We start from the raw sequence: 27,785 nt of genomic DNA on the forward strand, positions 1-27,785 counted from the left end.
ATGGACCCCCCGTATCTTCAAACGATGATGCCGGACTTCGCACGACAGGCGAGTGCGAGCCGTTTCCGGTCCTACTCGGTGAACAACAAGGATACGTACGAGGACGAGTATGACAACGAAGACGACGGCTACGAGCAGGAGAGTCTGGAGAGTCAATACGAGTTGATCCAACAACGACTTGCCGCGACCCAAGCTGCCATTCGCGACCACAACCTGGCTGTTCAGGCATACGCCAACCAGGCGGCTATCAGCCGGCCCCGCGCGAGAACGGCTGGTGTCCTGGACACGCCTAATCCCTCTCGGCTTCTTCGCAGCTACTATCCGACACCCTCCCGGCTTGACAGCTCTATCACCGCCGCGGAGCTCGGATTGGCAGATGACAAGGCGTCGACTGCCGACGACCTCGCACCTGCCATCGCCGGAATCAACCTTGGTCGATCGAGCAGCCGAAACAATGGTCTTTTGACCGCCGACGAACCGGAACTTGGTCCCACCAGCGCCCTCTGGCTCGGCAGCATCCCCACGTCGACCACGACCACGACACTGACGGAGATGTTCAAGCAGTTCGGCCCTATTCTCTTCACAAGAGTCCTGACACATAAGAACTGCGGATTCGTGAACTTTGAGAGGATCGACAGTGCGATGGCCGCCAAGAACGCCTTGAATGGCAAAGAGATCTTCCCTGGGGCTGGCCCTGTTCGAATCAACTTCGCAAAGCCACCATCTGCGTCGAACACGCCTGGACACGATGGAGCGCAGCCCTCCCCGAGCCCGATTCCATTCACTCAAGGACAGAACGGTACCCAAACTCCTGCAGCCGTCGGTATTGAAGCTGCTGGACCAGGCACACCATCAGTGCCGCCACTGTCGGAGATGAGCGCAGATATTCTGAACATAGTGAAGGATTTCGGTGCCAATGAGGAGGACGTTGGTCGCATCAGTGTCAATCTGCAAGAGGCCATCACGTACGGTAAATTGACCGAGGAAATTCCTCCGATCGGGGAGCCCACGCACACCAGGATGTACGACGCACCCAAGCTTCGTGACATTCGCAAGAGGATCGACAACGCAGCTCTGTCTCAGGCCGAGATCGAGAACATTGCCCACGACATGTTGCCCGAGATTGCCGAGCTGTCCTCGGACTACCTTGGCAACACGGTCGTGCAGAAGCTGTTCGAGCAGTGCTCTGACCCAACTCGTGATGCGATGTTGGAGTTCATCGCGCCGCACCTTGCTGAAATCGGCGTGCACAAGAACGGCACCTGGGCTGCCCAGAAGATCATCAGCGTCTGCAAGACTGAACATCAAATGGGCGTCATCAGAGACCATCTGCGTCCGTACACGGTCTGCCTGTTCTTGGACCAATACGGAAACTATGTCCTGCAAGGCTGTCTCCGATTCGGTGCCCCGTACACTGATTTCATCTTTGAGGCCATGATGAGTCGCATGTGGCAGATTGCCCAGGGTCGATTTGGATCTCGCGGTATGCGGGCTTGCTTGGAGAGCCACCACGCCACCAAGGACCAGCAGAGACTGTTAGCTGCAGCAATCGCACTCCACAGCGTGCAACTAGCTACTAACCACAACGCGGCCTTGCTTCTCACATGGTTCCTGGACACCTGCACCTTCCCTCACCGTAGGACGGTGTTGGCGCCTCAACTCGTCCCGTACCTGGTCACCCTCTGCACCCAAAAGGTCGCATACTTGACCGTCCTTAAGGTCATCAACCAGAAGACGGAACCAGAAGCCCGCGACAAAATTGTGCAGGCCATGTTCTTCAGCCCCAACGACCAGACGCTTGAGGCGATTCTCAGCGACTCCCAGTGTGGTGCAACTTTGATCTTCAAGGTCATCACGACGCCGTTCTTTGACGAGAACGTCCGGGGCAAGGTCGTAGAGAACGTCAAGTCTGTGCTGTCGCGCATCAAGGCTCAGCCGGACAAGGGCTACAAGCGCTTGATGGACGAAGTTGGCTTGTCAACTCGCAACGGCAATGGGGCTTCCCGTGGTGATGGAGGCAACCACCAGGAACGACACCGTGGAACTCCCAGAGCCAACAGCTCGAACAACCAGCAGCAGCGCGAGCAGCAGCAGCAGACACAGCAAGCTCAACAGCAACAAAAGCAAGCTCAGCAAGCTCAACAGCAGCAGCAACAACAAGCGCAGCAAGCTGCCGCCGCTCAGTACAACGCCGCCGCTAACAGCGGTCAGTTCTACAACCCACTCAATGCCGCTTCCGCTGGTGCCAACGCAGGCTACGACGCAGGCTTTGCTATCCCGCGAAGCGATAACGTTGATCCGTCTGTCCAACAGTACAACTCGTTCCCGTCCCAGGGCCCAATGGCGCCTGCCATGAACTTCCAGCAGATGCAGTACCAGCAGAGCATGATGCGCGGGACTCCACCTATGGGTGGCTATTACCCCATGCAGACTGGCATTCCTTTCCCCAGCGCTAGCCCTTCCATCGATCAGTACCGCGGCAGCCCTGTGCCTCAGCCCGGCATGCCTGCTCCTAACCAGAGCCCGTATGCCGCCCCAGGATTCCCGATGCCCATGTCTATGGGAGCAGGAGGCTACGGCTACGGAATGCCCGGCCCGGGTTATAACTTGCCCGATGGCGGCATGAACGGAGGTGCACCTGGGCGCCGAGGGGGGCGTGTCGGCCGTCAGGGCCGGAATAACACTGCCAGCCCCCGGCCTTATTGATGAGTGAGCGTGATATCTCACCGACTTGCGACTGTGCAGGCCAATGGGGAAAATTGCTCAGATAAAGACGTTTGCTTCCTTCAGCTCACGAAGGCGGCGAGCCTTCGACTGCATGGGAGGCGCACGTGAATAGCGCAGAGCAAAATAAAATGTGACGTGGAGACTTTCATGAGGTGCTTGTATGGATAAGGAGTTCTGGTTCTGACACGGCGTTTCCATTTTTTACGCTTCCATCATGCCGGCGACAACAGCCGCCGAGTTTGGGTCCTTGAGAGAGAGAAGGACAGTCCCCTTCCTTGTTCATGATTTTCGACACGCTCGCTTATCAGAACGAACTTTCGCACGCTTGGGGGTGGCGGGAGAGGTATATAGAGCATTCTCGCGGCTGGACCCACAAAGAGGAAATCGACAATAGGAACGAAACGCTGTTTTTGATTTTTATTTTCGGTGCTTCTTCACAATTTCGTGTATGGGGGGGAATTTTACTCTCGTCCAACGGGGGTGCTTGGAGGGGAAAGGAATGTGCTTTTCATGACCCCGGCGTTCCATCTGATCTCGACGAATCGAAAAGAGAAAGTAAAAAGTTTTCTTTCCGGCTTTGCCATCCTGTGAACACACACATACTCACACGCGCCAGCCGCACGCGCACCATCGACTGGACTGCTGGGTACATGCCCATTCAGCGAAGGATGGGTTGGGGTTTTGGGAGGCACTTGGCATTTGAGCAGCTTCGTTTCTTGTAGAGAATCTGTTGTTTTTCCTTCTCCCTTTACTACTCTTCTGACTAAGAACCTACCTGTATTGTCCGATTCTTCACTCACGAGGGAAGGCTGGTTGACCAATATGAGGAAAGGGACGGGGATCGTGAGAGGTCTCGAGGCTTCGGCATTGGGAATGAACGTGCCTACTTACACTCTTGGGCCAAGAAGCTGCAGTCGATGGCAGAATGAGCGAGACGAAACCGTTGGCCCTGATCCAGCCAGCAAAGGGGTATGCTATGGAAGATAGACGCAAGTGGGAGGAGGGAAAGGGGGAGGTGGTCTGGGGGCAGTAGAAGAGTAGCGTTCTGAGCATCATTGTGTTTATTGTGTTATCTTTGTATGTCTTATTGTAGAAAAGGTTCCTGGGCCGTCTGAATTCAGAGAGAGCAGCATCATATTCGTTCTTCCTTCATCGTCAATCATCGTCATCGCTCGTGGTCGTTGTTGAATGCGCATGTCAGCCACTCGCTGTTCGTGTATACATCTCTGCAGGTGCAAGTGTGCGCATGCGCAACGCACGCGCACGCATTGTCATGTCTCCTTTGCTTCTGTCGCCATGCGAGGTGGTTGCTTTTGGTGCGTGAAACACCACGCAGGCTATATCTACCGTGTGTCGTCGACGACCCTCCTTCCCCCTGTCCCCGTCACACCACAGACGCCCCTTCCCCGAGTCGATCGAATTTGGGTCGGGCCACGGGAAACGGAAACCCGGAAAATGATTGCTGGCCCTTTTCGCTTGTGCCTGGTTCCGACCGACCAGCCCGGCCCGGACCGTACCATTCATTAGCTTGTGTGCTATAATCCCCCTAGCAGTTGTTCTTTAGGACGGTCCCTCTCCTGTCAGGCATGGCCTCTTCGCAAGCCGATGACGAAGGTAGTTTCCCAAGGATGAATGGGTCTGAGTCTGAACATCCATGGCTGTAACTGCCTTACCCGAACGGTGGCACCTCCGGTATTAATGGCTCATCCGTAAGAGAAGATGATTGCAGCGACGGGCCCAGCTCGACCTGGGCATGGGCCCCATGAGCTGAGCCAAACTCACGAAGCCGGGGATACTGAACACAGAGCTAAGGCGGGAGGGAGGTTGGGCACGCCCGCGGGCCATCTCAAAACTTCACGAGTTCGCTGGTGATGCACTTGCCTTGGAATTCAGCCGGACGCCAATGCCCACAAGGGCGTCCGCTGCAGCAGTCATTAGCAAGCATCGACTTTTACACACAATATCATCATCTGGTATATCCTCAGAAGCCCCTACTAATCTACACTGCCTTTCATAGTCCTAGAAAAAAGAGCAATAGACACCAATAAAACACATTGTATAAATGAGGCAAGGCCCCCCGGCTTGGATCACTCGCCTCGCCCGATACGCCTTTTCCCCCCTACTCCTCAAGAGTGTGTGCCCATTCCTCCTCCCCACTTGCGAACCTCGTTCGGTCTTGAACTTCCGGGATCGCGCGGGGCTCTCTCTTCGTTTGAACAGGAACCCACCGGTTCTCCCCACTGGTATACCCTGGCCCGACTGCTGCCCGTCGTGACCCCCTCGCATTAGACCTCGTGCTGATCCTGGGCGCAGTCCGCCACTGATTGTAGCTAACTGAGATGGTGGGGAGGTGTGAAGACCGACGCCAGATTTGTTTTCCCCTGTCACAGTCGTTGTTGACCGTCGGGTTAATTACTTCCCTCCCGGACGCCTCTGGCCCAATCGTGACTCCGCCTGCCGTGCCTTCACATCTAGGACGGGGCGCCCGCAGAGGAGCCCGCCTTGGCCGGGTCAGTCTCGAAGCCCACACGCTTGTTCACCTTGTCGCGGTGCTGCTTGTTACGCAGGTGCACCTCGAAATTGGCCGCCGTCGTGTCTGGGCCAGGCGTGTAGAGCTTGCCGGGGCAGTCCGGACACCTGATCCTGGGGAGGAACATGTACTTCACATTTTCAGGAAGGGGCTGGCCTCGCGGGATCTGTGGCGCCGGGATGATGGTGGTCTCCGTGTCGGCGTGTACGGCGCAATGCCGCATTGTGGCCTCGAAGTTGTCATGGGGCCAGGATTTGCGCAGATCATTGAGTGACTTTTCTAGCCATTCTGGTGGTGGAGGCTGCGAGATGGTCAGCTGAGAACATGATGCGCATGGAGTGACCAGCCATAGAGGCCGGACAGTGGGAGTTTCGGGGACAGCTGATGACTCACTAATTCGAGGGGGGGTTGGCCTTCCCCAGGGGGCGGAGGGGCGGGTACGCGACCGACTTGAGGCACAGGTGCAGAGCCAGGCTGCGACATGCTGCTTGCGTTCTTGAGAAGAGGTGGTTTAGGTGGTGCGGAAGGAGTCGACGGTGGGCCCATACTGCCTGGCGGGAGCGATGCGCTAGGAGCTCGGGGTTGGCGGGGAGTGTGAGAAGCATCAGGGCGCGTGATGGGCCTCCCCATTTTCATATCCAAAAGCATCTTTCTCGCTCTCTCGAATGTTCGTGGCACCTTGATTGCTACCCAGTGGTTACGAGGCTCGTCAGGTGTTTCGTCCAAGGCACGACCAAAGCGCCTTGACGTCCTGGTTTCGTGATGATGGGATGTGATGACCTCGGGCGTCTCGGAACGGCCCAGGTGCGCCATCTTCTGTTGCGCAACAGTGGCTGCACCGCGCATGCCTCGGGTTCGCGCGGTGCCTGCGAGCTGTGACATAGCCGGGGAGTCTGGTGCTGATTCTTCACTCTCGTCCGAATCCGAGAATGTGCCGTCATGTTGGCCACGTCCCCTGCCTCTCCCAGTGGTAGTACCTGCCACCCTCTTGAACAGCCCCGTCTTCTCGATTGAGTCAGCAGCTCCGGGGATGGTCGAGGATACGACCATCGTTCGTATCGTCCTCTGTCGCTCCTTCAGGTCGGGCAGCTGTGGACCGCCACGCCTGTTCACCGATCTCTTCTGCTTACGCTGCTCCCTCGCGAATATGACCTCGTTCCTCTCCAGGTCAGCATCACCCAGCTCGTAAAGATAGGGAGCATAGTCCTTGGCTTGCTGTTGAGGCCGGAAGACTGTGGGCAAAGGCGAAGGTAAGAAGGAGGCAGCAAGATCCGGCTCTTCAATTGGCCTGCCATCAAAAGGATGTCCAATGCCATACAAAGTTCTTGTGAACAGCTGCGTCTGCTCGCGGATACAGTGCGCTATTGCCGTAGTGAACTCTCCTGATAGTGACAGGTCCTTAGCCATGATCCGAGCGAACTCCTCGGGGGAGTTATCTGGCTCGTTCATCTCCCATTCGAACTGGTCAATCAGTGTGACTGCGCCAATCGTGATGTTGAGCTTTATCAGTATCCTCATTTCGTCGTTCTTGTATGCCGAGTAGGGCAGTTCGGGGTCGAGCGCATCCTCTTGAGAAAAGACCATGGGGTAGAAGTCGAGCAGCTGTTCGCGGATTTGGTGTTGGATCTGCTCATAGACAGGCCGGTCATGCGGCGCCTTTAGGCCCATGTCTTCGACGAGTTGTGCGGAAAAAAGGTCGACCGGTACCAGGCGGTCGTGAAGGTTCCATGTCAGCGTGTCGCGTAGCTTAAGCTTGTCCCAGTCGACGTCGAGCCGCACCGGTACTAATTCTTCATACTGATCAGCCTGTTCCTTCAGGTCCTTCCGGCTGGGCTTCGGCAAGGCTGGCGTGGTTCGCTTGCCAGCGCGAGGCTTGTCTTTGGGGTAGATCAAACGTGGTGGGCCGCGATTCTCTGTGTGCCCGTTGCCGAATCCTTTGTAGCCTTCACCGTATAACCTGGAGGGGGGAAACGATAGCGAAGCGGGCTGGGTCTGGATGAGCTTGTACTCGTCGATTTCTTGTTTCCATCGTTTCGTATTGTCCTCGAGGCGTGCTTGTTTCTCCTTCAGGGCGGCAGTGGCGATTTTGTCCCGAGCAATAATGCGCTCCAGCTGATAGGCCTTGAATGATTCCTCGGTTCGCACAGGTATCTTGGTCTCCGGCGTGGCCTCTTTGGAGGCGTGGTTCTTGGAGGCTGGGGGGTCGTCCGCGGCGCCATTCTCGGCTGTTGGCGTAGAGGAAGAGGGTGCAGGTGGAGCAGGACCCGACGAGAGGGGGGATGAGGGCTCGCCAGAGGTCGTAGGAGGTATCGGGGCAGACGCTGATGCAGACGCTGATGCGGATGCGGATGCAGAGGCAGAGGAATCAGATGAAGATGCCATCGCGACAAGACTGTCGCAACGGGGCGACGTGCCGCTTTGGTTCACGGCAACCGGCCACACGGTACCGAGAGGAGTTTCAATGATCCAGCCCTGCCACTTAGAGGATCGGTTGAAGGCAAGGAGGGAGAACAATGGAGCTCAAGGTCGATGTGTCTCGATCGCGTTGTCGCGCTTTCTGGGATCGGTCGCGACTGGAGAGAGCCCTGGAGACGCTTGGGGCCTGGCGAACCTTGTATGGCGCTCGGACCATCCGGCTCTGAGTGAGAGAGAGGCACGTACAGCGGTACCACGGGCTCGCATTCCCTGAATAAACTTAAATCGACACCACGGTTTTGTCACCCGAACATCTCCTCTTAGAAAATTGAGCAGGGAAATAAGTCCCAGCCAGGGCTGTTAGGACATGCAGACAGCCAGAGAGGATCATCCAAATCAGCGACTTCTCCAGCAATGTCCCAGAATAGGGTCTGGGGGGACGGTGGACGGAGGCATGGGATTCAACGGAATCGCAATAATCACGGGTAGTATACTTGCTGTGGTGTGGGAAATCAAGTGGCGGGACAGGTTCCCGGGGGGCCCGCGTGTGGTCTGTTGTCCGCACGGAGGAGGCTGGTCTGGTGCACGCCTCTTGCGACTCGAGCTTCTGCTGCTGGACCTGCGGAAAGCGGGCCACGGGCCAGGGCAGGGCAGATCAGAGCAAAGCGAAGCAAAGCAGAGCAGCCAAAGGCCCAGAGCTTAACAATGCTGGGCTTGGCAGCTACCTACCTGGGTTCCTAGGTACCTGGGTACTGCATTGGATGCTGTCACACGTGGATGAACCCGACGAACCTTACGTACTGTGCCTGTGCCATACCTTGCTTGGAACGGCACGAATTCCCACAGAATGCCCCCTCCCCCACCTTGAAATGCTGTGGAGGGGTAAAAAATCACCTGCGCCTGGCCACAACGGGAACCTTACGTTCGCAGCTGCTACCCAAGACATCACGAGCCCACCTTCCTACCTCCCTCCTCGAGTCCCCCAGCTTTGTTCCCAACCCCTCTCTCCTTCTTACACCAGGTACGAAGCACTTGGGAGACTCTTCTAGGCCTTCCTTACCTCCGTTCCTTCCACTCTCTCCGTTCCATCACCACTGTCCACCACTCCGATCCCAATCGGAACTACCTGCAAACATGGCGACCGAAGAGAAGGAGATCGGTCAGTTAGCTCTCCCTCCTCTCCTGACGGGACCCCCTCTCCCCGTCCCTCTCCTCCAGCTGCAGCTCGCTCGCCTCCCTGCTACCATGAGCTTGACTGCACCCGAGCTCTACCATCGAACATTGACTGTGCCTTGGAATTCGAGACACAGCTCCTGGCCCCCTCCGGACCGCCTGCCAAGCTCCATCGTTGCCGTGCCGATGCTCAGTGGCTCGCTCGAGTCTGGTTCACGGCCTGCATGGACCGCATGCTGATCGTAGGTTGCAGATTACTCTCTCAACAACCCGGACACCTTGACCAAGTATAAGACCGCGGCCGAGATCTCCGAGAAGGTCCTCGCTGCTGTCAAGGATCTCTGCGTCGCTGGCGAGAAGATCTCCGACATCTGCGGCAAGGGCGACCAGCTGCTCGAGGAGGAGATCTCCAAGGTCTGGCGTGGAAAGAAGGTCTCCAAGGGTAACCAATCGCCCCCGTGAAGCTCTCGAGGCTCTACTTCTGCAAGATGGCCCTGCTGACACCGGCGTCGCGCAGGTTTTGCTCACCCTACCACCGTCTCCCCCAGCTCCTATGTCACTCCATACACCCCCCTGAAGACGGACGAGAAGGAGGCTGCCATTGAGCTTCAGGAGGGCGAGCCTGTCAAGATCCAGCTTGGTGCCCAGATCGATGGGTTCCCCTCGATTCTCTGCGACACCATCATCGTCCCGGCCAAGGACAAGAAGACCGACGTCATCGAGGGCAAGAATGCCGACCTGATGCTGGCCACCCACTACGCCAATGAGCTGCTGCTCAGACTGATGATCCCCCCTGGAACGCTGGCCTCTGGCACCGACGAGGAGAAGGCCAAGGCTGCGGCTGCCAAGCCCAAGACCCAAGCCCAGATCAACGACCTGGTCCAGAAGATTGCCAAGAGCTACGATGTCAACATTGTCGAGAGCACCACCTCCTGGCTCTTTGGTCGTAACGAGATCGAGGACAAGAAGAAGATTGTACTTGCGCCGGGCGAGGGTTCCAAGGGAGATGGCACCCCCGAAGTCGGCGAGGTCTGGGGCGTCGAAATTGGCATGAGCTCGGGTTCAGGCAAGGTCAAGCAGATCGACCAGCGGTCCACCCTGCACCGTCGCACTGCCCAGCAGTATGGCTTGAAGCGACCCACCTCTCGCAAGATCTACTCCGAGGCCCAGAAGAAGTTTGGCTTCTTCCCATTCAGCTTGAGGCAGCTCGAGGACGAGAAGGACGCCAAGACCGGCGTTGTCGAGTGCGTCCGCAGCGGTGTCTTCCGGCAGTACGAGCTCGTCGGCGACAAGGACAATTCCCCGGTCGTCAGGACATGGACCACTATCGGTAAGGAACCGTCTACGCGCAACATTCGTGCCCCCATGATTACTGACCAAGCCATGCAGCCATCACCAAGAACGGTATTACGAGGCTCGGAGGGCCCTCCGCCTGGGACTTGACCAAGTTCAAGACCGACAACAAGATCACGGATGAGGAAATTCTGAAAATCCTCGAGCTTCCCCTTGCCAAGAACAAGGGCAAGAAGAAGAAGAAGACGACCACCGAGTCGTAAGTTGGCCTCGAAGCTTTTGTCCCTCGCCGCGAATGGAAGGCTTCAAGTTGGCAGTTTCGCTGGTTGGACACAAGGCTGCATTGCGCGAGTTTTGGTCGAGTCTAGCACCTGAGGTGCTCAGACGTCAGTTGAGGTACGCGCAGCACATTCCATGGGAAGGCTGCGGACTCCAGGAAAATCCCAATCCCGTGGAGGGGAGAAAAATGGTGTGGCGGTTGTCCTGCAGGTGATCGGACTTGCGACGCGGACGCACCGGCACATTGTGGGAACCTTTTGAGACCCGAGGGGTCAAGAGGGAGGAGGGACGGTACCGCCAAAATCGCATGCAAGTAGGAAAATCCCAAGAAAAGAAAAAAAATAGACCAACATTGGATGCGACAACCCGGAACAGGTTAAATGATACGGTTGAAATTGTGAGCCCACTGGCAGGAAGCCCTGGTATCAAGCCCACATGAATTGGGCCGGTTTCTTTCTCGTCCATGCCAGATGGGAAGCCGTCCATTGCAGCCCTTCCCGTGAGCGCCAGTCAGTCAGTGAGGGAGCGAGCCATCTCCACGGAGTTTCGACCCTTCAAGCTTCACGCCACCAAGGCATCCGCTGCAGCGCCTGGCTATGCTGTTCTTGTTGCCGTCTTTTCCATTTTTCTTCCCTCTATCTTTCCTCGGATGTCCTAGCCAGTCTTGGGTGCTGGTTCCAAGCAGATAAATTCGTTAGGGATCAGGGGAGGCATGTATCAGAGTGGACTTCTTTGAACTCGTCCGGCAAAAGTTAACAGATCCGCCGTCTACGCCTGAGCACACATACGGGCATCACAATATTTCCGCCCGGAAATGTCTGCATAGGAAAACATAGTGTTGACTTCAACTGAATTGTCATCAAGCCACCGGGCTACCTTCATAGGCTTCCAGAGGGGTTCGAGCTGTGAGAGGGCACCCATGACAGCGGGCGGTCGCGGGAAGAAGCAGATGCTGCCCTGGACGGTTTTGGTAGCACTGAAGAGGATCTCGGCCGCCTGTGCAGCCCCTGACAGAGGAGGATCGGCTCGCCAACCCGCACCTCCGAAACCTGTCAAGACCCCCTAGCTCGAGCCCGTTGGCACCTTGTCAGCAGCCCGGCCCAGCCTAGCTCAGAGCTCTTTTTTTGGAGAAGGCAGTCCGTTCTCAAATTTCGAGCCTCCTTTCCAAACATTCCGTTCCCAGAGCTGCACCTCCGCCTCCGGGAACGCGTTGCAGCACCAAGCCCCCCACCCAAACAGTGCGGCTTTGCGCCCGGACTGAACAGCACACCGAGAAGTAAACCATGTCCTCTCCCGGATTTTCACCAAAAATAATTGCTAATAATGCACATAGGTTGGTGTTCGCAGGCGCAAACCCCCAAGGTCGTGAGCAGGAGCGCGGCCGGGCCACGAGGCAGCACGTCGAAGAAGAAGGGGGGGCGAACCCACGCCCGGCACCCCCGGGGCGGCAGCTATGAGTGCACCACCGACGACGAGAGCCACGCGCTCGCGATACTCGAGTCCGGCTGTGGGTGGGACAGGAGCAGGGCGGCGGGGATCCAACGACAGCAGCAGGGCCAAGGACAAGGAGAGCAGAGATGCTGCGTCGCTGGACCGGTCGAGGCAGTTCATGGAGGCGTGGATAGAGCCCGAGCGTGCCAGGCTCGCGAGCTTCCAGGAGGATGGCCTCATCCGGCAGGGGGTTCTGGAGACGATGGAGCCGCTTGGGACGAGGCCCAAGCCGGCCATGTTCAGGAAGCTGCTTGGCGCGAGCAGTCCATTTCACGGCGGCGGCGCGTCGGGGGCTCGTGACGGCTCCTCAGGGCAGGATGGGAGTGCATCGACGACGGGGCCACGCAAGAATGGGGGCAAGCGTATTGTTCTTAAGCGGAAGAATGAGTTGCTGCTGGGGACAATAGCTCGAATGGCCGACTCGACCTGTCGGGCACCCAGTCGCCCACCCCCTCCACGGCCGTGGCCACCCCTCAGCCTTCGTCAACACCTGCACCTGAAGCGGTACCTGGATCTGGAGCAGAACCTGAACTCGAACCTCCAGAAGCAGCAGCAGCAGCAGCAGCAGACACGAGAGCAGATGCAGACTCAGAAACTGAACCTGAGCATGAGCCAGACCTTGAACTTGAACCTGCACTCCCACTTCTCGAGAATAACAACTCGCCAACCCTCACTGCTTCTGCTGCAGCAACCAAACACCAAGCTTCAGCCTCAATCCCCCCGACTTCAGACATCGTTCAACCTGAGCCTGAAGACCAGCCCACGTCAGAATTGACACCAACCCCTCTGCTGCACAGTGAATCTGTCTTGCGCAGCTCACCCACCCCGCGACGACGCGTATCTCAGAGCTCACCGTCGCCCTCTCACTCGCAATCAATCCCACCTTCACTGCCCCCATTAACACAGCCTGCACTGGCGAAACGCTCTGCGTTATTCCCACCTACGTACTCTTCAAATCCATTTCTGCCTGACCCGGTCAAGCAATCAATCGAAGAACTACCCTCATTCTCCTCATCTCACCAACCTACGACGCCGCGATCTGTCGCGTCTTTCAACGACATTGACGACACTTTCTTCAAGCGCGAATCATCAGCGCAAAGCGCGTCAATTCTCGACATGGCACCCAGGACGCGCGCGCAGTCGGCCGCGCCGCAGCAGACTACTAGTCCTGCCGCCCAGCCTGATCAGCCATCTTCCCCTCAGTCGCCAGCCCAGCCACAGCTGCGCGACGGGCCTCACTATACTGAGTCTGAACTCGAGCGCATTGTTGCGCAGAAGGAAGTCGTGGAGAAAGCATTTGACGCCGCCGTGGAAGAAGGCCTCCAGCAACACAGATACGACGTGGCGTACGCGTACCGGGCCCTATACGAGGAGTACCAGGACAATGCGCGCTTTCTGTTGCTGGCGGAGTCTATGTTCCGCCAAACGGCCAGCCCAAATTCTGTCTTTAGTTTTGGCCTCTATCTAAAGCCCAAACTGGCCGAGGGAAACAAAGACGGGACTGCCATCAGATACTTTGAGGCAGAGACGCGCGAAAACAAAGAATACGTGCCCCACCCGCCGCAGCCTGGCCCATACAGGGATCTCGTCAGCCTGGACCTGTCAAGGCTGCAAGAACTTGCGGACAACAAGAAACGCAAGCGGGATGAGGACAACAGCGCCGATGAAACCACTGACGAGAACGACCTCCAGCACCAAAAGGAGCTGCAGGGTCCAGAGCAGGCAGAGGCCGAGCCAGAAACAGCTGAGGTCGAGCCCGAGGCGGTCGCCACTCCGCCCCACCCTTCCAAGAGGCAGAAATTGCAGACTCGCGAGCCATCCGCCGGCCGCTCCGCCGGCCGCAAGACTGCATCTGCATCTGCATCGCGCGGAATGAATGGCCGCGCAAACGCGTCGCCTTCGCGGCGCAAGACTCGCTCGGGCTCAGTGGCTAGTGACTCCTCGCTGTCGACGGCCAAATCCCTGTCACCACCGCTCCCCACCGCAGGAGGCCGACGAGGACAAGCCGGTGCAAGACATCGGCGATGAGCCCGCTGCTGCTGCTGCCGCTGCCGCTGCCGCTGCCGCGTCCGCCGCCGACGCCGACGCCGTTGCTGCCGACGAGACGGGCGCCCCCAATCCCAACGGGGCAGGGCCAGGACCTGGTCCTGAGCTCCAGCCAATAGCGGCGCGCCCAAGGCGGGCACCCGCTAGAGGGCGACGAAACGCAAATGCGTCTTCCGAACCCAACGCCAACAACAACGCCGGCCAGCAGACTGCTGCATCGACCATCCCCGTCGGCGATGCACCAGGCCCGGGACCACAGCGTTCCAGAAACCCTCGTCGCGGCGCTCCGGATTTCACGCCCACCCAGAAGCTGAGCGAGGACGACTTGGCAACCACGCGCAGACGCGCGGCGAGGGAGACCACCCATCGCCTGACCAACGACGCTCGCTCCAAGGACGACAGCCACGCCAGAGCCGAGCCGATGCCAGGCTCACGTGTTCGTGAGCTGTCCGCACAGTCGGACTTATCGTCACTACCAGACGTGGAGGAGCCGGAGCCGGAGCCACAGCCGGAGCCAACTGCTGCGACTGGTCGCGGTGCCAGAGCAACCCGCGCCGCAAAGCGGCAGCACGAAGACGGTGACGGCGACGATGCTGCATCGACGTCGCCCGACTTTGCTCCCCACGCAGAGCCCAGCACCGGCGTGACCTCTCGGGCTGCAACACCTGTCCGCCCTGCCAAACGGGCCCGTACTGGTCCGCGACTTAAGGTGTCGTAAGTACATGTCCTTCTCCTAAAGCCCGACTTACCTCCCCATTCCTGCATCGCACTCACGTGTCTCCTACCTGGCCTTGAGTTTACTACGGGAAATCGCCAGAGCATCACAGATCTGCGCCGCTATTGGTGGATGGAAGCGGTCTCACGCGATTGATACTGCCTGCGTCGGCTACGAAAGGCCGTTGTTGAACATCTCCGTCTTGACTCCGAGCACCACCGCACACCGATGCAACTGGTGGAACGAGTACTGACACATCCTCACTCACAGGCCGATGAAGAACAAGGCAGGAACTGCGGCTGGAAATCCTCGTGCCCGCGCCGACCGTGCCAGCCCTACCATGAATGGAAACCCGAACGCTCAGGTATGTCCGATCTGCTTTGATGTTCACGTTCATTGTGGTCTTCGGCATAATTGCACCCACCTTACCCTTTTCCTTTACTTCATCCTGTATGCCATTCCTCGCCCCGCCAGCCAGATTCAATTTTTTCCGTCATCGTTGCACCGGCTGTGTGTTTTTCTGCACTTTTTGGTTGCGCGCGCTGGTGCTGGTGCCAGTTGCCGGGGTCGTCAGCCAAGTTTTGGGTTTTGGCCCTCAGGCCCGGGCCCTGGCCCTGCCCAGGTGCAACTGCAGTGGCAGGGCCCCCAGCGGCTCATCCGACAGTGCCGCCCACCTTTAGTGAGGTGTGGGCGGGTCATCCCTGCTCATCTCATCACTGGACACAACGCCACGCCTTCCCTGCCTCGGTGTCTCACAACTGCCTCTGATCGGACCGTCCCAAATGACCACCTCTATCAACACCCAACTAACATGTTGATACAGGTGGACAATGACGATTTCTGCTCAGCCTGCGGCGGCAACGGCGAGATCGTCTGCTGTGATGGATGCACACGCGCCTTCCACCAGCTGTGTCACGATCCTTTCATCCCCTACAGCGTCCTGAGCGACGAGGACGAGGAGTGGTATTGTTGGGACTGCAGCATTAAGCGCGATCCAGGTCTCGTCAAGCAGCACAAGGGCCCATGGGGAGCTTTGATGACTGCGCTCGACAAGAAGCACGCAGTGAGCTACCGCCTGCCCAAGAAGACCCGGGAGTATTTCGAGGGCGTCAGGACAGGCCCCGACGGAGAATACGAGGACTTCGTCCCCCAGCCCAAGGGAGCAAAGTAAGTCCCGCTATTCTTCAGCATCACCGCCCCAGCTCGATCTGTCTCCGTTTTGCGTACTGTCGACAACCTGCTCCCTCACTCTCATCCCCAGCCATCCTCCATCTGTGTGCTTCTGTTATTGTTGTGCGCCACGTCAGCTGACAAGCAATCGCAGGAAGCAAAAGACCATCGACAAGAAGGAGTTTGACTTTCACCAGATTGTCGATAAGGACAACAACCCCGTTCTGTGTCACTCCTGCAAGGAGGCCACCAGAGATGACCGCCCTATTCTCCCGTGCTCCGCGTGTGGCCTATGGTGGCACACTGACTGCCTGGATCCACCTCGGGCTACTACCCCGAATCCAAGCGTGTTCAGGTGCCCATGCCACGTTGACAACCTCCAACAAGCTGTCGGCCCCTTGGGCCCTGCCCACAAGTTTCGGAAGATCAGAGGCCAGTCCGAGATCCACTACGCCTTCCGCCGTGGCAACGTCAACAATGGTTACATTGAGATTGACGATGATCCGGAGCCAGCAGGCCACAGCGGTTTCCGTGATCCTAGCTTCGGACACGTCTACCGACTATCTGCAGGGGGTGTTCAGGCAGACTTCATGCACAAGTAAGTTAAACACCTATGTATGCTGTTGGCTCAGTCACTAACATTATTCCCCAGAGCTCTTCGTGACCCCAGGGTTCCTATGAAGCCAGTCACACTGCCGCGGAGGCTTCGTGAAGGCGAAAATAGGGAGAAGATGAAAGCCGCTTTAAACCTCCTGCAACTCAGAGAAGCTCGAGTATCGCATAACGTCTTCCCTGCCGATTCTCAGCAGAGGTACGGCCCCGTGACTTCTGGCGACAAGGTGCACGCCACCGATGAGTCCTTGGATTCCGCCAGCGTCGAAGAGCTGGCGGCAATGGAGGAGGCGACTCGCAAACAGTACGACAGAATCGTCTCCGAGCTGAAGAAACGTGACGAGCGTAAACACCCACAGGGCGGTGTTGGCGACTCTGCTTCCAACGTGGCAGTGGCTCCCAGTCCTACGATTACCAAAACGCCTCGCAGAAGCGGCCGCCTCACTACCTCCACCACAATTGACGGTCAACGGGGCGCAGTAACAGCGAACCAAGACAATCCTGACATGAACGGTGCGGACCCTCGGCGGGAGCCCACTGTGAAGTCTGGAGTTCAGCCGGCTACAACCGCCGATGGTCGCGCTCCCGCTCCCGTCACGAACGAGAAGACAGCCAAATACGACGATGACTCCAGTGTCACTCAAGTCGTTTCAAATATTGTCGACGCTGCCGTGGCATCTGTCGTTGGCAAAGATGCCACATCTACTACTGACACGATTGCCGACATGGCCACGAACGTCGAGCAAAAAATCGATCAAGACCCTACTCAGGCCGCCATTGACTCGGCCCTCACCCCGGTCTCCGAAGCAAATAAGGACGGCGACGACCAGACTTCGGCGGTGACCAATATCAAGCCTGCCATGAGCGGCGTCGAGACTCCCGAGACGGAGCCCAACGTACCCGACCAGGCTACCTCTCCAGCAGACGCGATGGAGTTGGACTAAGACCATACGGTACATCTTACAGCACATCTTACAGTGGCCTGGAGTGATTGTCCCAGAGCCATACCCACATCCATCCGACTGCTACCTACATCCATCACCCACCTGCCACATTTTATCATACTCCACGACAGAGCCGACTCTGGGCAACCTCATGACATCAGCCTAGACACGGGGCCTGGTGTCATCTTGTAGGAATAGCTGGGCCTTCTTCATCAATGTGTTATGATTGCACAGGGCGTACCAACCAGCATGTATCACCAATCCCCGACCGAATAAAACGGTACCAAGGGGGGCTTCATTGATTCGGTCTGTTCTTTTTCTGCAGGGTTTCAGAAATGCGCAAATTCGCGTGCGGCATTGCATCAAAGGGGCAGCTTGTTGTTTAATGTGTTTTCGTGCATTTCGTTTTCATGCATCAATTGGCTGCACTTTGCCACCCCTCAGCTATGCGACTGCCTGAGAAAGGGTCCGGCGACAAGTGCCGCAGACAGAGACGGGAATAGGGGAGATAAGAGGGAGGATGTCCACGATGATGATGATGATGCATCTGCTCCATTTGCAGCAGTGGCAGACGGGAAAACTGAGAGACAGTACCAGGTTTCAGGGTGATGAGAGTCTGGACGCCAGAGGATCTGGCTGTACAGACACAAAACAATGGCAAATAGAATTATGCAGGCTCCAGGTACAGCAGGAGGCAGACAGAACCACGGAGCAGAGTCTGCTTGTGGTGTCACCATGCAATGAAAAATTAATATTGGACCTGTGGCTGCAAGGCTTAAATCTCTCACACCACGTGCATTACAATGAGCATGTAGACAATGTCTTCGGATGATTTCAGATGAGAAAGACACCCAATAAACCTCTTGTGCCCAGGCCAGCATGGTGATGGTCGGTCCTCACCCAGCCATCGGCCAAAGAAGAGGGATCCACTGTGAGGAAGGTACAGTACCTACCTAGGTAGGTCGGCTGGACATCCTGCTGCAGGATGGAATATGGTCCGTGCGTCCTCAGCTTCGTCATTGCTTGCTTGCTCACGGCTCACCAAGTAGACTAGACTAGCTCTGAGCCAAGGTTAGCGCCCGAGCTTCCTCTCAACATCATCCTCACCTTCATATGACAACTCCCTCCCAGCATTGCCGACCACTTCTCGGACCAGCAGCGCTCTCACATTATTGAATGACTTGGTTGCTGGCACATTTCTGTTAATCAAGCGCCTGCCAAAAGTTACACATGTGAAGTGGACAGGCCCCCAGAGCTCCGTCTGTCGTACCCCACCCCCGCCTCCTGTGCTGTGTACCTTCGGGCGCCTGCGCCAGGACCAGCAACAGCACCTCGGTGACGGCCTCTCATCACCACTGATATCAGAGATATCCTGTCTCAGGGCAAGCTCAGACAGCTGCCTGCGCCGGCAGAGCTAGCAGGCAATTGAAGCACGGGCAGAATGTGGAACGACGAAGACAATAATCCCTACGGGGACAGCTTTGACAGGAGGGATTCGTTTTCCTCGTCCATAGCTAATCCCACCTCCCCAACATCACACGAGTGTGCGTACCGCTTTATGCGCCTTGTTTCATTTGCACCATGTCCAACCGTTCAACATGTTCCAGGACATTCCCCTTGACTCGTCTGAGGACGATGCTGACTGCGACTGGGACATCATAGATCCCCAGTATGACATCCCTCAGCCTCCAGAGGAGGCCCACCAGTCCAGCTACAGCGCACCAGCGACTTCTGCCCCGGAAAGCGACGAGGACGACGAAGCGCAAGAGCAGCTGGCACCGCGCCGGAAGCCCGGTGGCTACGACAGCCGCATTGAGCAGATCCTCTACGAGAACCCAGAGCTTCCCATCCTGATCACAGATGCTGGCAAGAGCTTGGAGAGTGGGGGAAGATACATTGTTTACACCATCAGGACAGGAGTAAGCATTTACAAGGGTTTCCGGAGTTTCCAGTGGCTGACAGGACCATCAGGATCTCGAGGTTCGCAGACGTTATTCCGAGTTCGCTTCGCTTCGCGAGGCGCTCATACGACTTCATCCCACCATTATCATCCCTCCGATCCCAGAGAAACACACCATGGCAGACTATGCGGCCAACCCGACGAACGCGAAGCAGGACCAGCAGATTATCGACCTGCGGAAGCGCATGCTGGCAGTGTTTCTGAATCGCTGTCGGAGAAACCAGCAAATTCGGACGGACGGGGTGTGGTGGCGTTTCTTGGATCCGAATGCGAGCTGGGTATGGATTCCTCCTGGAGCAGAATACGTGAGGAGTGAAAGCTGACTTGACAAAACTGCAGAACGAGGTTCTGCATTCTCACCCGATCGCTTCCATACCGAAGTCTATTTTCAAAGCCCCCCCACTGGACCCTGCAAACCCAACACCTGCTCACAGCTACCTTCCCATCCCGACATCTTCCAACAAGCTCAAGTCGCAACAGACCATTGGGCCCGGCGTGGATGGAGCTTTCGGAACTGGCAACAACGCAGGGCTGTCCCGGTTTCCGCCTGAAAATGCAAACCTGAGCGAGCAGGAGCTGGACCCTTATTTCACATCTTTTGAGTCTTCTATTAAAGAGCTCGAGCAGCTCCTGACTGGGCCCATGGAGAAGGTCAACCGGCGGACGCTCAGCCACTATTCCTTGCTGGCGACTGATCTGTCTGAGCTTGGTGCGAAATACAACGCGTTTGCGTTATCTGAGCAGGACCCCACACTCGGCCCCGTCATAGAGCGGATCGGACAAGCCGCAGACATGTCATACGTTGCCACAGAGGAGCTTTCAACCTCGTTGGGTGCCAGCTTCGCGGAGCCCATGAGGGAGAACGCGCAATTTGCCGGAGTCGTGAGAAGCGTCCTGCGGTATCGGATCATGAAACGAATACAACAGGAGGTCACCAACGATGAGCTCAACAAGAAAAGGCTGCTGCTGGACCAGCTTGAAAGGAGCGAGGCAGAAGCCCGCAGGATTGACCAGTATCTGAGCGGAAGCCAACAGATCCAGCCCCGAAGGTCTACAAGCGTGCAAGAATCTTCGAATCGCCATCGTAGGGAAGGCAGCCAGGAAGACACGGCTTCAATTGATTCCGACTTTCCACCCACCCACGGCGACATCTCGTCAGCTCCGTCAGCCAAGATTGGCTCCCCTGAACGATCCAACAGCAACCCCGGGCCATAAGAAGGCTGCGAGTGGCAACTCGATCACCAACAAGATCTTTGGCCCTTTACGCCACGCGGTGCAAGGGGTTGTCGATGTCGACCCCGAGAAGACTCGACGAGACACCATAGGCAGGACTCGAGAATCGATTGCGCAGCTCGAGCAGGCACAGGTTGCTGTTGCCAAGGACGTCAAAGATGCAAGTGCCAGCGTTCTCAAAGACATGAAGCGGTTCCAGAAGGAGAAAGAAGATGACCTGAGGCGCTACATGGTGAGTCCTCAATATTCTAGCAGCAGATTCCCTTACTCTGCCCCACTCCCATCACCATCAGCTGACTAACACGGCCACAGCTCGCATATGCCAAAAGCCAGATCGAATGGGCTAAGAAGAACAAGGAGACATGGGAAGAGGCGAGGGCCGAGGTCGATAAGATCGATGAGTCTTAGAGAAGGCCGGCAGAGAAGGCACCTCGAGCCGTTCCTGACGATGAGATGACGAGGATGAGGGATGATTGCGTTCAGCCAGGCCTAGGCCCCAACATGGCTTATGGAACTCTGGGTCACGGCATGGGGCTGTAATTGTATAATGTAAGCTGCACATAAGTTGCTGCATGGTCAGAGAACCCGAAGGTCCACACAGGCGGGAAAGTCGCTGAAGCGTTTGAGTGGCTGTTCCTTCTCCGCAGCCTTCCCTGCTGGGTTGGGCTGGGCATGCATTCTTGACAGCAAAACAATGAATTCTCCAGATTAGAGATATCAGTCGGCGGGGAGTGCTGGCTTTGGAGATATCTGCAGAGCCAGCCAACCGTACTGCCAAATTGCAAGCATCCACGACGAGGGGCTCCTTCTCTCAATGTGAGTAGCCCCAGTCAGGGGCCAGAGGTTCGAGAGGCCAAAGCGGTCCCTGGTCCTGGACGGCAGCTAAGCTACGATAACAGATAAGCAGGCGGCAGGCAGGCACCGCTGTAGCTCTCTCTAATTGCTCTAATTGACTGCTCATTGTCACAGCTGCGCCGGACATCCTCTTGACCAACCCAACTTCACTCCGTCCCTTTCAATTCACTTTCCATTCAAGTTCCTCTTAATCCAACCACATTCAACACAGGATATGTTACGTCGAATGCGATCAAAACCCCATATCGAACTTATGTGTCTGAAGTAGCCGACTCCATCAGTGGTCGGAGCGCATCATTGTCGCAATAGTTTTGTCACGGAACGTTTGGTCACAGGACCGGTGTTGGAAGCCCAAAATGGACGCGAGCGCAACGCCCATCACTAAGATTGATGAGCCCGGCGTCCGAGCAGAGGGACAGCTGCTCCAGCAGTTGCGGCAAGAAGTAGCCCAGCTGCTCGGGCGGTCCCAAATCGGCTTCCCAGGCGCTCAGCCGGTGAGCTTCTCGAGAAGGCACCTGAAGGAGCTCATGAACAAGGAGTAAGTCAAGCGAGCGGAGCACCGCAGACAGAAAGAGGTCCTCCTCCCAGCGACTTGCTAACATTCTCTCCTGCGACACAGCTACTTTGTTTGCGAAAAGACCGACGGGATCCGCTACCTCCTCTACCTGACCTCAGACGAGAACGGCGACGAGATCGCCTACCTGATCGACCGCAAGAACGACTTCTGGTTCATGCAGTACCGCAACCTGCACTTCCCGACACCGGAGCACGAGGGCGGGCAGCACGACAAGTCCATCATCGATGGCGAGCTGATCATGAGCCGGCAGCCGAACGGCAGCGAGAAGCCCCAGTTCCTCGTCTTCGACTGCCTCACACTGGACGGAATGTCCCTTCTGGAGCGGCCCCTCGACAAGAGGCTCGCATACTTCAACCAGAAGATATACGCCCCGTACCGCCAAATCTTCAAGAAGTACCCCGACGAGGCCAAGTTCCAGGCGTTCCAGCTGGTCATGAAGGAGATGCAGCTCGCCTACGGCATGGTCAAGATGTTCCGCGAGGTGCTGCCGAACCTGACGCACGGCAACGACGGGCTCATCTTCACCTGCCGCGAGACGCCGTACAAGTGCGGCACCGACGAGCACATCCTCAAGTGGAAGCCGGCGGACGAGAACACGGTCGACTTCAAGCTGCAGCTCAACTTCCCGATGGTGGAGCCGGACGAGCAGGACCGCGCCGAGGGCGTGAACGAGCCCTACATAGACTACGAGAGCGTCCCGCCCGCGAAGCTGCTCATCTTCGCGCAGGGCCAGGTGGAGCGCGGCGCCGACCCGTACGTCGACTACGGAGACCTCTTCCTGACCGAGGACGAGTGGGCGACGCTCAAGTCGCTCGGGGACCCGCTGACGGGCCGCATCATCGAGTGCTACTTCGACGAGCACGACCGCTGGCGCATGTACCGCTTCCGCGACGACAAGCACCATGCTAACCACATCACCGTCGTTGAGAAGGTCATCGAGAGCATACGCAACCCCGTCACGCAGCAGATGCTCGAGGAGGCGGGGCCGGGTATCCGCGACAGGTGGAAGGCCCGTGAGGCTGCGCGCAGGCATTGAGTGGATGTTTGCGAACCGCGCTGGACGGCGGCCTATACCGGGTGTTGTGGGGTACCCACAGGATGATGCCTTCATCAAGCAGATGCGCTGGCCCCGCTCAGCTAGAATCACAGACGGCGTGGTAGCTTGCGCCGGCCATGCTGTTTCCCACCCCCTACCTCACGACCACGACGACGGAGTAGCTCGTCCTGGCCTGGTCTACATATGAGGTGCGATGACTGCAGACGGCCTATCTGTGTCTACCCCCTCCTGGTCGGGATCGAACGGAAATAATAAATCGGCGGGACATAAAACGACGGAGAAGTAAAGAAGGGGTGTGCGATGCGAGGTGTCCAATACTTCGTGTGGACTCCAAGGTGGCCTTGCAAAGGGCGACGACGATAAGAGGGATGGACCAGGAGCCAAGGAGTCTCTTGAGCTTTTTCTTTTCAGTTGATGAATAATGGTCGAGCTATTTGAGGCGTTCGGGAAGGTGTTATCCAAGGAAGAAGAAGGTGATACCGATCGGGGTCAAGGGGGCCACCTCTTGATTATTGATGTGCTATGTATAGTTTGTGATAGTAATTTTCATACATTCTAAACTCTCGCCCTGTCTTTTCATCGAGTTCGAGTGTCTGCTTAAATCTTGGAACCTGTATATATGCTGTCATGAACCTGGGGGTATCTCGCGAAGGATGAGATGAAAACCTTGGCGAGTCGTAGAGCCGGATTGAAGGGATCAATGTTCGCCCTGAGTTGTTTTTGCTCTTGGTTTCCTCCTGCTGAATGATTCTATGCTTATATGACAGCTCAATACTGATTTAGAACACGACCAGAGCTTAAGATAAAATATAGAGTGGGGGGAGGGGCGGGGAAGAGGTTTCGTGTGTGCATGTGTCCATGCATGGCTTCTCCGCGTGACAATATTTCCGTAGACCTATGGCACTCTGCCGGCAGATACGGACATGTACATCACAAACTGAACCTATCCAGTAGCCTGTAACAGCGAGTTGATCGCTATACACAAAGTACGAGGCCAACATTCTGCCTACATCATGAACAAGGCAGTTGTAGCCAAACTAACACCCATCAGCGAAAGGAATAGAGAATAGACGAAGACATGATATGATGAGAAATTCATACGTTCCAGACTGTTGACTTGGGCGTGGACTCACAGTTCTATAGTTTTGCAGACCAAGACACCAAAATCTCTTCGACCGTGGTGGCCCGGAAACCCCGATGAGAACACAATTGTTACCACGGTAGAGACTTCACAGCAAGACCGCTTATGATCGTAGGGAACTCGACTGTAGACCCCTGGATGAGGACCTCTGACCCTTTGGACCGCTGCATGGCCACCAAGTTCGCCAGTCCGCCTCTCATAAACACCTGCATCTATCGTCACAATGTCCGACAAGGGACAAAATCAGCGTCACGCATGAGTATCTACGTGGGCTGAGGCCATTTCGAGATGTGGGTGATGAAGTATGAGGGGCTCATCCAATGATGGAAAGTTGTTCAATCTTCTCCCCGGGGCTTTCAGTCATCACGAAATTTTAGGAGCCCGCAGTTTCAGGAATGCATACACCACAAGTTCTTCGGAGTCCTGGTGAGCCATCGCCTATTGTGAAGCGTGCTGGATGGTGAGACATGGTTCGCCATGACATGGGCTCCTCGGTGAATGATGCGTACCTGTGAGCCCTGTGTTATCATGAGCTGTAGTTCCTTGTGACGGATGCTTAATTATGAGCCACGGCTCATGATGAGCGATGATAACTGTGAGCCGCCATCTCGTGTGAGCCACCATCGGATGTGAACCACGGTTCAAGGTGAGCAATGGTCCTGGAGAATGTGATTCACATGTACAGAGCCCGTGTATCTCGTCATGACTGCCAACTTCTTCATGTGGACAGCCAATGTTTACATCCAGAATTGTTATATGATGATCATGGTCCGCTGCCTATTAGGATCCGCCCGGTTTAGCTACTACTCAGAGACTAGCAAGACACTAATGGAAAGTCAATCATACTATATTTGTAAGTTTGTTTATGAAGTGAAGTGATATTCAGCGAATAGTCTCCGCGAAACCACATATACAGAGCTGATTACTTATTGATGAAGCAATTAAGCAAACGATAGTTATTTGTTATTATTAAGGAGAGAAATCTCCCCGTTATTAAATGCTTAAAAGGAGCCTATTTATAGGCTAGCGTTAATGTATAAGCATATAACCCTCATACCTTCCAACATACCCCTTATTGCAAATATCATTATATTAATAATAATAAGAAATATTCCGTTTTAATAGCTAAAAATATAATTTAAATGTTCCGTTATAATTTATATTAAGACTACTATATAAATGTTGTTTAATGTTTATATGTTTTGCTTGCATTATTTTTAATTAATTATTTAAATGCCCCCCTTAGTAATACAAACCTTATATTTATCTTAATCTTAATTTCCTATAAGCCTTTTTAAGAGTAAGGCAAAGCAACGCTTTTATATAAATATTAACGAGATTATCTTTAAATATAATATAATAAATATTATATATCTCTTTAATTCCTTTATAAATAAAGTAATAATAAATAGCGATATATTTTAATTAAATATTAACTTTATAATTTTAAATAAGGTTTAATATTAGCTAATTATTAATATATAAAATAAGCAAACATTTAACATACTTAATATTTAAATCTTTTAATGCTTAAATTATTTAATAAAAATATAATAATGCTGTTGGCGGGTGTAGGGAATTACGTGAGAAATGGTACTGCGCTGAATTCCGGCTGGTTATAAAAAGCTAGCTTTTACGCTTATTTTAAACATTCTTTTAAGAAATTAATTCTTTTCTTTTTATATATATTTAGTGCTTTAATTAAGCTTTTTTTATTTTTAAGAATTTTTAAAATATTTATTTTTTCCCTTTTTTTAGTTTCCTTTTATTCTTATCTTTTCTTTTTATTGTATTAAAGCTCTTTTTTAAGTTACCCTTAAGAGGATTTAGTAAAATCTATTTCTTATTATTTAAGTAGCTTATTTTTATTAATAATTTAACTTAGGCTAATTTTAATTTTATATATCTTTAATTAATAATAAGAAAAATAAAAAGTTAGCTATAAGTTAATTATTTACTAATTCTTTCTTTTTTCTTATTTTTATATTAAATATTATTAAATTATTTTATATTTTAGCTTAAAGCTTTAATTAAAGCTTATATTTATCTTTAACTTATTATAAAAAAGAATTAAGTATAATTAAACTTATAAAAATATTATAAGTACTTTAAGATTATTTTTTAATTTTAAGATACCTTTTATGCTTTTAATATTTAAATAAAATATTATCTTAATCTTATATTAATATATTATTAAGCTTTAAACTTATTTTAAATTTTTTATTAAAGATTATGCTTAAAATATAATAATAATATAAACTTAAAATTAAAATAATAAATTTAAACTTTATAAATATTATTTAATATTAATTAAAGATACTTTAAATTCTTAATTAATATTTATTATTATTATTATAACCTTAAGTTTAAAGTAAAGAAAGTTATAATATAAAATTAAAATACTTACTTTGCTTATTTATAAATTTAATAAGTAATATTATATTATACATTTTTATATTAATTAAATTATATAAAAGATTTAAATTTAAAGTATAACCTTGCTTAGGCTTTAATTAAATTTAAATTTAGTTTATTAAAGGTTTAATATAATATTAATAAATAAGACATTAAATATAAATTTAAGAGGCTTTTTTTATTATAACTTTATAATTCTTATTTTTTAATAAAATATTTTTTATTAAGTTTATTTTATTTATTATATTTATTAATACCTTTATTTTTTAAATTTTAATTTAAGTATTTTATAGTAATATTAAAGATAAATTCCTTAAAAATAATTACTTTAATTAAAGATATTACTGCTTTTAAGTTTTTTTATTTTATTATTATTTTAATAAAAATTATTATAATATATATATTATACTTTTAGGCTTAAAGTTTTTTTAAATTTATTTTTATTTTAAGAGTACTTTTAAATCTTAAAAATTATTTATTTTCTTTTACTTAAAGCTAAGAAAGGAATTTTAAAAAACTTATTAAGGAAAAAGGGAAATTTAATTTTATTTATTATTAATTAAAGTATTAATCTTGCTTTAATTAAATCTTATAATTTATTGCTAATAATAAGTTAAGAACTTAAATTAATATTTTAAAAGTTTTATTTTTTATTAATATAATAATTTTACTATAAATAGCTTTATTTATAATTTATAATTTAAATATTTTAAAGTTTAATAAAATTAATATTATTAAGGTTTTAAATAGCCTTAAAATTATTACTTATTAATTTTCTTATTTAAATAATTAAATCTTAAAATTATTTAAGTAATATTATATTACTTTAAACTTAATAAAAGTAATTAAAAATATTATTATTAAATAATTTATTTAAAAAAATTAAAAAAAAAAAAAGCTTTTTACTTTTTATAAATTTAATAATTAAACTTATTATATAAACTTAATTATAATTATTAAAGATATTATTTATAATAATTCTTATAATGATTTAAAAATATAAAAAGAAAAGATTATAGAATATAATTAAGAACTTAATAATATAAATAATATCTTTTTTATTATAACTTAGCTCTTTTATAAAGTATTTTTATTATATTTAAAAAAGTAGTTAATAAGGAAAGAAATTATTTATAAGTTAATAAAAAATAT

The 27,785-nt window shown here is 52.6% G+C and overlaps 6 protein-coding genes across 6 annotated transcripts; 5 read left to right on the forward strand and 1 right to left on the reverse strand.

The window, feature by feature from the left end:
• On the forward strand, nucleotides 1-2,706 carry INS49_007248 (uncharacterized protein; the record flags this gene model as incomplete). Its single annotated transcript, XM_043168013.1, has 1 exon — nucleotides 1-2,706. One exon carries the CDS (start codon nucleotides 1-3, stop codon nucleotides 2,704-2,706), a length of 2,706 nt encoding a protein of 901 aa, XP_043029157.1.
• Nucleotides 2,707-5,198: 2,492 nt separating this feature from the next.
• On the reverse strand, nucleotides 5,199-7,639 carry INS49_007249 (uncharacterized protein; the record flags this gene model as incomplete). Its single annotated transcript, XM_043168014.1, has 2 exons — nucleotides 5,199-5,558; nucleotides 5,651-7,639. The coding sequence occupies 2 exons, from the start codon at nucleotides 7,637-7,639 to the stop codon at nucleotides 5,199-5,201; spliced, it is 2,349 nt and encodes a 782-aa protein (XP_043029158.1).
• A 1,167-nt stretch (nucleotides 7,640-8,806) lies between these two features.
• INS49_007250 (uncharacterized protein) lies at nucleotides 8,807-10,401 on the forward strand (the record flags this gene model as incomplete). The annotated part of the gene is made up of 4 exons (XM_043168015.1): nucleotides 8,807-8,831; nucleotides 9,099-9,287; nucleotides 9,363-10,175; nucleotides 10,235-10,401. The coding sequence occupies 4 exons, from the start codon at nucleotides 8,807-8,809 to the stop codon at nucleotides 10,399-10,401; spliced, it is 1,194 nt and encodes a 397-aa protein (XP_043029159.1).
• Nucleotides 10,402-11,870: 1,469 nt separating this feature from the next.
• Nucleotides 11,871-17,395, forward strand: INS49_007251 (uncharacterized protein; the record flags this gene model as incomplete). Its single annotated transcript, XM_043168016.1, has 7 exons — nucleotides 11,871-12,672; nucleotides 12,903-13,834; nucleotides 13,896-14,668; nucleotides 14,940-15,033; nucleotides 15,493-15,836; nucleotides 15,994-16,437; nucleotides 16,492-17,395. 7 exons carry the CDS (start codon nucleotides 11,871-11,873, stop codon nucleotides 17,393-17,395), a joined length of 4,293 nt encoding a protein of 1,430 aa, XP_043029160.1.
• Nucleotides 17,396-18,993: 1,598 nt separating this feature from the next.
• On the forward strand, nucleotides 18,994-20,996 carry INS49_007252 (uncharacterized protein; the record flags this gene model as incomplete). The annotated part of the gene is made up of 5 exons (XM_043168017.1): nucleotides 18,994-19,314; nucleotides 19,367-19,633; nucleotides 19,695-20,439; nucleotides 20,555-20,820; nucleotides 20,901-20,996. The coding sequence occupies 5 exons, from the start codon at nucleotides 18,994-18,996 to the stop codon at nucleotides 20,994-20,996; spliced, it is 1,695 nt and encodes a 564-aa protein (XP_043029161.1).
• An 803-nt stretch (nucleotides 20,997-21,799) lies between these two features.
• On the forward strand, nucleotides 21,800-23,056 carry INS49_007253 (uncharacterized protein; the record flags this gene model as incomplete). Its single annotated transcript, XM_043168018.1, has 2 exons — nucleotides 21,800-21,981; nucleotides 22,063-23,056. 2 exons carry the CDS (start codon nucleotides 21,800-21,802, stop codon nucleotides 23,054-23,056), a joined length of 1,176 nt encoding a protein of 391 aa, XP_043029162.1.
• Between the last annotated feature and the right edge of the window lie 4,729 nt (nucleotides 23,057-27,785).

The sequence above is a fragment of the Diaporthe citri genome (genome assembly GCF_014595645.1).
Source record: "Diaporthe citri strain NFHF-8-4 chromosome Unknown scaffold_2, whole genome shotgun sequence".
Taxonomy (NCBI): Eukaryota; Fungi; Ascomycota; class Sordariomycetes; order Diaporthales; family Diaporthaceae; genus Diaporthe; species Diaporthe citri.